Below are 12,095 nucleotides of genomic sequence, written 5' to 3'. Positions count from 1 at the left end.
TAATTCAGAAAATGTTTCAATAATTTTGTTATAATCTAGTTGAAATGAAACGTCTACGAGATGAACAGTCCTCTTCCAATAAAAACAGATACACTCTTCAAGCTCTTTCACTACATCTCTTAGATACACGACTGCTTCAAATCTAGTCTTAGTAGCAACATTACACCTCTCTGTCTTGAAAGGAATTCTAAACTCAGATCAAACGAACACATACTATACGTTGAAAAAAGGAACATAAACATTATGTGGGTAAGATTAACACACAAAAAATTGAATGGCTTTATATATGCACTACGGAAATTACATTCTCAAAATTTAAAAATAGAAGTTTCTTAAAACCTGTTCATGTTATTATTGTATCTATTTATATATGACGTGTTCACTTCATTCACACTTTAACAGTCCATAATACATGATAAAAGTGATATGGTCGCCTTCTATCGTTCTTCCCCATCCGAATTTATGTTACGCCATAAGGCGCAATCACGGATTAAATGAACCGATTCGTGGGAACCTATTTGTGTTCTAGAAATACGCTTTTCGCTATTTCTTAAAAAGCTTTCTTCTGATGTCTGTCGACAGACAGACAAACATAGCCGTTCAATAAGACTTCCTATACTTATGCATAGTATAGTTTGGAAATTTTAACTGAGATAAATTCAGTTTTTTTATTATTATTTTACGAAAAAAAATCATTTTATGGTTTTCGCTTTTCGAAAATTTTTCGACGAATTTTTCGTTTTCCGTTTTACGGAAGATTTTTCGTTTCCTTTTCTTGTTCTCGAAAAACTTCATTTTTCGACAAGGTATTATTCGAAAGAAATGTGGTCATCTGTAGTCTGCAATGGCACAAACACTTTTCCGAAGATCTGTATTCACGGTGTTCTGAGGAACTCATTGGAACATGAAGCTAGTGGAATCCTACAGGGTTCATTTTGGAACACTGTGTTCCCTGAAAGAAATTTGACAAGCCAACGGCACTCATTCTTCATTCATAGACCAAATGCACTATTAATGTTTTCTGCAGCTTGCTGTACAGAAACCAGTCCCGGTTTGAATTTGTAGAGAAAATCACTCGCAGTTGTGTGTTCTTCACTTATACTTTGATACTACCCTGTTCAACAATACACTACGTTCTGACTGTCTCGGTACCACAACCTATTTGCTATATGTGTACAGAGTTTGTAACATTACGCGCATGACAGTAATTGATCCATATGTTGTGAAGCTGAGATGAGTTTCCAAACAAATGCCCAAACGGACATTTCGTTCTCACCAACCTCATTGCATCTGTACCAGGTTAAATTTATGTTTATTTATAATTTTAGTACTAAATCTTGCAGCATTAATAATTTTTTATTAGCTTAAATAACAAATCTGAACTAGGGCGCCGATCCTGAGGGGCCAGGGGGGCCGGATCCCCCGAAGCTCATGTGGGCCCCCTATTGTATTTATGAATATACAATATTTGGCATAATTTGAATGCAATTTCTCTTAAAATCCTCATATATATACCTTCCGCATCTGATGCCACCCCCCCCCAAATTTACAGAGAAATCGGCGCCCTTGAATCTGAAATAACTTAAACAGTAGTTGTGTTAAGTGTCCTAAAAGCACAACACCTTGTATTGTTTTGTATTATTTACAACAATCACTGCTGTTCTCTGTGAAGTATGGAATGTGACGTTACATGCACGTATATTGGATTGTGTTGTATGTACTTCACAAGCCGAAAGTATGTAGATTACACCCTAGCGTAGGGTCCAATTGGGAGCAATCAGTCCAATCAGCTAAAATCCGGCCCTGTTAGTAACACTGGATTTGTTGAAAACACATATACTTGGTGACATCAGGTGAATTTGAGCAAGATTGTTACGGGTTACTCTCTGGTCTAGTGGCTATCATATGTGCGTTTCTTGCCCGGTGGGAAAGTATTGAAATTATGGAATGCATTACAATGATTCAAATTTCATTTTAAACTATGTACATCCACGTCTCATATAACTTCGATGCTGAAAAGAGACGGGAAATTTCAATAAACAAACAAACAAACAGAAAATGAACTGACTGTGACTGCAAGAATACAATATTTCATTATAACATTTTCATAATCATTTAGATCGAAATTTGTAGACGTTAATAATACGATACGTTCTTATTGCAATTATACGTTTCATGTAAAACAATAGAGTCGTGTCTTATTATGAGCATGAAATTGAAAATTGACTGAAATCTTTTCAATGGACAATTAAAAGCGAAACTAAAGTTTTGTAAACTGAATTGGAAAAAAATGAATGAAACAGAAAGAAAAAAAAAGTAACATGTAGCGATCAAGGTCATTAAACACGTCACACTACCTGGCTTCTGCTACCTGTACTCTATGTTGATTGGCGACGTAACCAACACTATATTAATGTTCTCCGCTAATTGAGAGAAAGGACATCTTGTCCTGAGTAGCTCAGGCGACAGTATTCCATAATTAGACACACCTAGTTAGTTCTAACGGACATAAATACTGTCCTTTTGCAACAGCTGATTGGCAATGTTTATATCTATAGTGCATTTCAGTAATTGAAACGTGGCAACAACGCTTTAATAGCAGTTATAGTTGTCTTTCGCTTGATATCTCCTCCTTCCTCCTACACTGTGAAGCAATGTCCATGAAGCACTGCTGCACAGAACGGCTTTTTATTAAAAACTCTCTCTTTTTTCCTTCGCCGTGTTTTGGTTTCTGCTCCGGTGAAAGTGTGTTAGCAAGGTGTTTGTTGCTCCTTCATGACTGACGTGGTTGGTAGTGTACAGTATTAGTTACATCTGTAGTGTGTTCTTGTCTAGTGAGTGTGAGTGACTGCCTGATGCATGCTAAAGGAAAGCGAAAGGACAGAATTGTTTCTAACTTAAAAATGGTGTGGATGAAACAATACTATCATCCGGTAAAACAGACGGAAGAAGGTGTATGGGATCCCTCGCCCCTGGTAAGTGTCATTCACTCAGTATGTATTTTTATAATAAATTAATTTATCTCATTGGATATATGGTCCAGTTTCTTACAGTTGAAGAAACTGTCCAACTTCCATTGTTGCCAATTTGTTAAAGAAGCGATGTGTATTGTTGCTTCATACATAGTTTGCATTACAAAATTATGAATGGACAGTGATTTGTTGTTGTGTATTGTTGGTCATCATAAAGTATACATTTATCGACGATTTTCACAGATACAAAACTTTACATTTACACATGCACAGGCCCGTACACAGAAATTTTTGTTGAGGGAGGGTTCTACTACATCTTTGTAATATTGAATGGGTATTTTCTCCACAAGAAAAGATAAGTAATTATAAAATACTCCCACCTGTATTTTCAGAGAAAAATGATAGAACTATAATGGTTTATAAGAGAAACAATAGGGCTATAGATGAAGTGTGTAAGATCAAATTTTCATGCTACATCAATCATTTTTCTGTTAAACAATTATAGTTTTATTGATAAAGTGTACAAATATATATTGAGTTAGGAACTTTGGGGTACGGATGCGCACGAGACAAGATTTTTGGCTGTCTCGACTCGAAAATGTGCTGTAAAAGTGATGTCTCGACTCGAAAAAAGTATAGTTTTCTATTGGAAGAACCGGGTCTCGACTCGAATTTTGTCAGGAAAATCCTGTCTCGACTCATCTCGTGCGCATCCCTACTTTGGGGGGAAGGTGGACCCCCTGTGGGTGCGCTCCCGCATATGAACAATAATATTGACAATCGTATTTTCATGTGACTCACATTGATTTGGTGAGCGTTACAATCTCGCACTCTCGATGCTCGCCGGGGCGTCAAGATTCGAAAAGTTCAAACATAAACCGATAGATAATGCCAATATACAGAAATATCTAGTACCATCGTTGAATATTAATTTCACAAAATTGTAGAAATAAATATCTTTATTACACAGTTAATACGCTGATCGTAAAGAAGGTAATATTTTATTACAGGTTCTTCATTCGTTTTGTATTGTGAATATTTAAAAAGAAAAAAATAATCTCACGACACCCTAGATACTATCACGTGGCACCCCAGTGTCATGCACTTTGTGGAAATGAAACCCCCAAGTTTATGCCCTTTATACTAAAAGGGACGGACGATTAATGTAAATATATGAGTATGAAATAATTGGTGGGTTACGAATGTGGGAGGAAACGAAAGAACTTTGAGAAAACACAAGGTGACAGATGTTATCGATCATAAACTCGCGTGGCCGAGGATCGAACAGGGGAAACCTGCACCAAAGACGAAGCTGAGCCACCCACCGTGCTTCCGAATTGTGATACCTTGTGTTGGAAACTATTTCTGGTCTGAACGTTGATTGCTATAGAGTAAAATCGGTAATAGATAGCGAGACGTGATTTTCTGCAAACTCAATTAAGCCTCCCAAGAATACATTCCATCTGCAATCTGATCTTTCTAGTGTCTACTAAAATCGGAAGGGATGGACATCTATTACTACACTTCCGGTTTCAATATTAGCTGAGGAAATATCACGCCATACAAACTCAAATGTTTACATGTGATTAACATGTAACGCTCTGTTATTTGTTATTACAATACTTTTTATTAGGTTACCTTTCTGTTTAGTACGAGTCCAACTTCAATTTCACGCACTTCTATAGTAAATAGAGCCCTGAAATTATGTACACATACTTAAGCCTGGTGACAATATTCTCACATAGTTTTAATCAAGGGCGGATCCAAGGGGGGGCTAAGGGGCTATAGCCCCCCCTCCTTTGACGCTCAGGTTTACACTGGATAAAATGGGCTTCAATTCTGCTTTACACTGGATAAAACGGCAAATTATGGTTTAGCCCTTCCTTTGATCATATCCTGGATCCGCCACTGGTTTTCATTATAACTTATCCATTTAATGTAAAATGAATCAAGTTACTGATTGTTCAGTACTAACTACATATCCTGTTATATTATGCTACCGGAAATACTTAGAAGTTCGTCTGGAGAATACAACTTCTAGGAGATATTCCTACTTTAGCTTTGTTTCACTTTTTGAAACTATGATACACATCAAGAATTGATTCAATGTGATATATATATTAAAAAGGAGAAACCAATAACCGTAAAACAAAATTTTAAAAACAATGTTTTTATAAATTAAAATTAAAATTAAAATGCATTAAAATGATGCATCATACGTATGCACTTTAATAATAATGTATTAAAAATAAGATTTTTTTTGTGTACTAAAATACAGAGATGGCATTAAGACTAAAAGCATTGGGCACGAGTTAAAATGTCTAAATGTCATCCCTAATGTGCGTAAAACACCTTAGTCCAATGCTTTTAGTCTTACTGTCATTTCTTCATTTTAACATACATACAAAAAATCTTTTTAGTGTATTTTATAAAAGCAATCTTTTTATTTTATTTTTTTGGTTTTTATTTCTCAAATAATGTTCTAGCCAGTTTCTTTTCCTCTTTTTTAAAACTATTTTTAGTGTTGCTTTTCTTATTCTCTAACTTTTGCCACACTTCTTCATTGGATTTTCTTCCTTTCTCAGCTCGTTTCTCTATTATTATGTATACCCACATTTTAAATAGTTGCTGTTGTCTTTCATTGCTTGTTGATAGTGTCTACGTTTATGCCTGTATAGTGCAAAAACTCGCATGAAACACTTGATGAGCTTTTAACATGTTTTTAACGATCCACAAAGTATGATGTTTTCACTTTTTTTTTTTTTTTTGCCGTTTCAACTCCTGCTTTAATTTTCTCGTTTTCTTTTCCGATCTCCATTGCTGATACTTCAACCTATTCCTCCACGAAGGGCTAAAAGTAACTGTTTTCCATTTATATATGCTATTACTCGCACAGAGTTTCGTATCTGAGCTCCTTTGTTGCTGTAAGATTAGCGTATGCGCATTTTCAATGAGAAAGATTCCCGGTTCGATTCCCGATGAGAGCTCATATGGTTCGAATCTCATATTAAGCTGTAAGTCGGTGTTTCATGTGGTTTCGGTACCAGTAATTGTAAACATAGGTAATGAGAAACTCTTCAATAATTGGAATAAGCCATTATAGCTTGGCACTGTAGAGTAATTGTAGTAGTACATTGCAATACTAGAATACTAACTCTATGCCTTGAGGAATCCCAAATTACATTTAAATAAAAAGTTTCTTTCGTGTGTCAAGTCAGTTCAGTTAACACTGTTTCTATCTCTGCTAGATGCATCTTTATTATCCTCCAATCTTCTTGCTCTAGTTAGAGGTCTCTTTCCCAAAGTGTTTCCAACTATTTGCAACTTATGCATATTTCTCATACGAATGACGCGTGGAATGGTTCCAGCACATACACAGAGGGTAGGTCTATTGTTTGGTTTTTACAATCCCGAGTTTTCTGTAAATTTAGTCTAATTTAAGTGGTAATTTTACAAATTTTAATATAATTTGCCCATATTGAATTTGGACCTCCTCGATATATTTGGAAAACCCCCGAAATAAATGTCTACGTACGTTCCTAAATGAATTATTAGCAAAGCGAGGAAATGTAACTTAGGTAGTTTTTTTCCCTACCATTCTTTATGTAAATATTTTAATGTAGCATGAAGTTACAGAGACACCACCGTGTGAGAGAAATTGAGGAAAGGTCGATTAAAGTTTAAAAAAAAGTAAATAAATTAAAAGTTTAGTTAACTTTTGTTATCACTGGTATTAAAATTCAGTATTTGTAGCTACACTTTAAATCTGAAAACACGCATATTTCGTTCTGGACATGTTACAAACGCATAACTTGACAGCCAATTTAAAGATTAATAATATTTATTATCTTTCTGTTTCCCAAACAGCCAAAAGTACAAGTTCATACATACGTATATTGTTAAAAATAGTCTCATGAACTTCGGTTCTGATATCGTAGTTTGCACGTACAAATTTTATTTATTTAAACATGTAGTGTTGTCTTGAGTTTTACGTATTATCAAGTAACATCTCTATATTTCGGATAACGGGTTCAAAACCCTGCTCTGATAGTAATGTTGATTCTACTTTAATAGTAGGTACTCTCTTACGTAAAGCTGACGCTGCACAAGGCCGTAAAGCACATACAATCTCTCTCTTTCTCTCTGATTATACAGGGTGATTTCTTTTAAAACTCACGGATTTCATTTGGATCTAGAATTTCCAACAGAAGTCCGATTTTCATGCGGCTTGTGGCAAATGATCAAGGAAGAATGGGAGATTTATGGAACTATGTTTACTGGTTTAAATTCATCAGGGGTAATATCAGTCACGCCTCATGAAAAACAACAAATATTCGCTAGTGTGCCTTCCAATTAGAATGAGTTGCGGTGCGGTGTGGAGTAGGGATGGCCATTTCCGGAAAAAGAGTTTTCCGGTTTCCGAAAATCACATTATCCGTTTTCCGTTTTTCTGGAAAATTTTCCGTTTCCGTTTTTCCGGAAAATTTTCCGTCTTTCGTTTTTCCGGAAAATTTTTCGTCTTCCGTTTTCCGGAAAATTTCCCGTTCCCGTTTTCCCGGAAAATTTTCCGTCTTTCGTTTTTCCGGAATTTTTTTTGTCTTCTGTTTTCCGGAAAATTTTCCGTCTTCCGTTTTCAACTTTCCGGCTTTCGGAAAAAATATTTTCCGTTTTTCCAGAAAATGTGGCCACCCCTAGTGTGGAGATTTAAGTTTTCTTCGTTAGATGGCAACTTCGTCAAGGTCAATAAAAAAACAAGAAACTTGATCATTGTGTTGGGAATTGTGCTGTTCAGTTCTGTGCTACCGTGTATGATGAGGACAGAGTGAGAAAAATGTACACTTTGGAGCAACATGAGTTTATCGTTAAAAGTTTTTGGAGAACGGAATCTGTTATTGCTACGCAAAGGGCATTTAGGAACAAATTTGCCTCACATTCTGCCCCGGACAGGAACATAAAATAATCACTAGTTAATAAATTGGAAGAAACAGGATCGCTTCTAAGTGAAACAGGGAAATATCGGACCCTTCAGGTGGGTATAGTGGAAGATGTCAGTTATCGACTCCTTACGTCGCCGAAGAAATCCCTCCGTCGTTTGTCACAAGAAATCGGCTATAGCTATTCAACATGTGATTTATGGGTGTTACCACTAACACTTAATTTGTATTCTGCAATTTCGCTTAAAAAAAAAAATGATGACAATTGTAAGGTACACTGGCGAATATTTGCTGTTTTTATCGAGGCGTGGTCGATATTACACCGGATGAATTTAAACAAGTAAACATAGTCTCAAAAATCTCCCATCCTTCCTTGATCATTTATCATGAACCACATGAAAGTCGGACTGCAATTAGAAATTCAAGACCCAAATGAAATCCGTGAGTTTTTCTTAAAAAATACCCTGTATAACAAAACGAATCTTCATTCAGGGACACCCTTTTAATGACAGTAGCATTTCCCCTTACTTGTATGAAATAAAATTAGAAACGAAGTCATATTTAAAAAATTTTTAAACGTTGAGGGACTGAAGTAAAATGATGGATGTGCTAAGGACAGAGATTCAGGTTGTAGCGGTTATATGAATCTGTCTTTTGTGTTGACCAGATGAGAATAGTTCTGTAGTTAATCACAGGGATCTTTTAGAACGGTATACAATGTCATGCTTTGAAACCAAACTAGTAGGAACAACGACATTTACGTCAAATGATAAACAAACATTCATAATAGCCTACTCAGTGTTTTTTTTTCTTTTTCTTTTTCTCACGGATGAGATCTTGACGTCAGATTTAACAAGAAACACAGTGTGTAGTTAAACAATTGCAGTTTCTCTTCTGCAATTACGATATCACAAATTCCCATCTCACAGTACTTACAGCCAGTCATGAACACGTGATTATCTCGTATAAGCCTTTCTTCAGAAAATATACTTCTTTATAACGGAGAAATGTCACTAAAATGTACGAAGAGTGTTAGGTCACACAGGATAAATTACAACAGTACAAATCGTATTTTGGTATTCTTTCTACTTTTTAAATTTTAATGCAAATAAAATATTAAAATGTCTATATTTTAATTCGCTTACAATATACCTTTCTTTCTTTGTCTTTTTTCAAAGATATAGAATGTGGTTTTGTGTGTTATGGTCGGATTTGGGAACAATTAGTATGGGGTATCAACAAATGTCGGCAGCACGGTGTCTTTGTTGTTAAGGTTACCTATGATACAAGAGTTGAGGCGAGTGTGATCATCTCAAAAAGTGTTGTGAAAGTGATGCCTCGTGAAAGAGATCTAATCTCGTCTCGTGGGAGCCTAATCTGTGATTGAGCGCTCACTTCTCGTACGATAGCACTCTGATTCGATGGGTTTCTGGTGAATAACATTGTGTCCGTGTTATTCTAAAAAACATAAAATGGGACACTAAATAATTAGAAAACTTTTTTTTTCGACAAAAATCTTAACACTTCCAACACATCATTCGTTGAAGTGTTTCATAGTCTTGCTCCAAAGATTACTATCAGATCCTAAATAAATTTATATGGGAAATTTATACCTGGAGATGAAGTCAAAACTAGAAAATAAATCATCCTCAAGTTATTTCAAAACTTGCTTTATGTAACTCCAGCAAAAACCGGGAAAATGGCACCAATCGCTCTATTTAGAGTAATTCTTAAAGTAAGATTCGGTTATTATCACTCTATATAGAGGAATTCTTAAAGTGCGATTCGGTTACCTTCGATCTATATAGAGAAATTTTTAAAGTGAAATATGGTTACCATCACTATATAGATAGAGAGAATTCTTGAAGTGAGATGTGGTTACCATCACCCTATATAGAGGAATTCTTAAAATGAGATGTGGTTACCATCACTCTATATGGTCGATCGATGTATGAACACCTTTGCATCTTTGCTGCAGGATATCGAAATCAAGAAGTGTGGTCTCCGAACCAAGGTGCGTTATCCTGAACGATAACACCAGGCTCCACAAGCTAAACAGTGGGTCATTGGGAAGTCCTGCCATCCATCTGCTTTCATGACGAATTTTCCATTGGAGTATGAAGTAGCGCTGTTAAAATTAAACGAATTCATTATTAAAATATTCGAATAGTATATTCTTTATTCGAACAATTATCTATTCGAATAATGAATAATTACCCGAACAAATATTTTGATAACGATTACACAAATATTGAAAACGAATATTCGAATAATAACAAAAAAAAAAAAAAAAAAAACTCTAATAATTTTAACAGCACTATTGTAAAGTACAGAAAAGATCACAGCACTAATTTACATTACACAATCCACTTTGCGAGTAGCAGCGTGAAAGAAAAAGAAGAAAAGGATAAAGAGATGGGAAAGAATGAAAATTTTAGGCTCTGGAATGTTTTCAAATATCTTAAAATCACTTTTTTAAAAAGATTTATTATTAAAATTAAATCGGCTATGAAGTTGTATTATGATTAAAGTATCAAATACCTATGGAAACTTGAAATAAGGCTAGTTATTTTTTTTTAGTTACTTACATTTTTATTTCAATAATTTACGAAAAAATTAATAATGAAGTAAATATAATTATCTTATTTCGTTTTATAAAGAATAATATAATAAATAATACTCAATTGGTCAACAGAAGAAGTGTTTACCTCTCCTTTTTGTGAGCGTTTATATATATAGATATACAGGGTGTCCGGAATGGGACTTAGGGTTTTTAAAAGTGTATAGTTTTAAGATGGTCAGAGATACAGAAGAAAAGAAAACATGCATTTTAAAGGAGAACTCAAAAAGTTTATTTGGTCTTACTTACAAATCATTCTAACTCAGTGTAACTCCACGTGAGCTCCATATGTAACTCTTACAATATCTAGCCTGAACTCAATCTCTCTCCACGTATTCTGTAACATCTGAGGTGTTACTGAAGCAATCGCATTCCTAATACGGTTCTTCAGTTCATCAAGGTTACGGACTTTTTCACCAGAATACACAAGGTCTTTCACATACCCCCACAGGAACAAGTCCAGGGGGGGTAACATCAGGAGAGCGTGGAGGCACACGCACTGTGCCTTTTCGACTGTCAACGCCATTTCTGTTTATCGGCGATACGAGCGCCGTCACCGATAGTTGTTCAAGTATGAAAATTTGCTAAACATAACTTTTTGACTTTTCCTTCAATATGAATGTTTTTTTTTTTTTTTATCTCTTACCATATTAAAACTATATACTTTTAAAAACCGTCAGTCCCATTCCGGACACCCTGTATATCAACGTTTTATTTAAGTTTATCGCATCGCAGATTGCCATAGAAGATTCTAGAAACGAGAAATTGTATCGCAAAATGCGATGCATCTATGATCATAATTTATTACCGAATTGGGCCTTTTTGCAACAGAAAACAGTTTATCATTTTCTTTCCTTTATGACAGAATGGTTCTCTTTCGATCTTAACATACAGTTATAGCTCTTCTTGGAAACCCCACGTTTACCTTTAGTTGCCGGTTGGCTCTCAAGAACACAATCTACAAATGAAGAAAAGAATATTAACAGTTTCGTTGAAAGAGACATTTTTCCAAGTTTACATCACTATCATTCATGAGCTTCTTCCTAATTTGAGTTCACTATCACTTATTTTAACGCTATTGTTGGATCAAAACCAAAAATTCTGTATTCAATCTGTTAAGATTCTAGGTATGTCAAATGCATGGGTATTAACCATAGTGAGACACGAAAATACTAATTTCTAATACTTCTAGCATAATGTAAAAAATAAATAATCATGCGCAACACTTAATTATCCCTGATTAGTGTTATGTTTCCGCTAAACAATGCACAATTAATAACTTTCATCCACGTTAATAAATTGCTTGTGACAAATTATTGTTTCACGTCTTCAGAATGTAATGAAACATAATGCAGATAACGAATGTAATTATAGGTTATAATGCGAAACAAACACACTACTATTCTGAATGATTCAGCAGTGTCTTTTAAGCGTAAATTAAGGAGGAAAAAAAAAATGAATTGGTTAGCTTGAATGAACTTGGAAAGGTACATTCCGTATCAGTTTGCTGTTGCCTAACTTGTTGGTACAGCTTACACTGTGAAACTGGCAGGAAATGAACTGTAAATC

At 35.0% G+C, this 12,095-nt stretch overlaps 1 protein-coding gene across 1 annotated transcript in view; it reads left to right on the top strand.

Moving 5' to 3' along the window:
- The first annotated feature begins 2,445 nt into the window (after positions 1–2,445).
- Positions 2,446–12,095, top strand: part of LOC145674435 (venom dipeptidyl peptidase 4-like) — a 306,212-nt gene continuing 296,562 nt past the window's right edge. The window contains exon 1 of the mRNA XM_081744492.1: positions 2,446–2,975. Coding sequence (XP_081600618.1) covers positions 2,856–2,975 — 120 coding nt within the window. The 5' untranslated portion in view covers positions 2,446–2,855. The remainder of the gene's footprint in view (positions 2,976–12,095) is intronic.

This window comes from Thermobia domestica, chromosome 2 (genome assembly GCF_964235325.1).
Source record: "Thermobia domestica chromosome 2, izTheDome1.hap1.1, whole genome shotgun sequence".
In the NCBI taxonomy this organism is placed as follows: domain Eukaryota; kingdom Metazoa; phylum Arthropoda; class Insecta; order Zygentoma; family Lepismatidae; genus Thermobia; species Thermobia domestica.
This window is presented reverse-complemented; position numbering and strand designations above follow the sequence as displayed.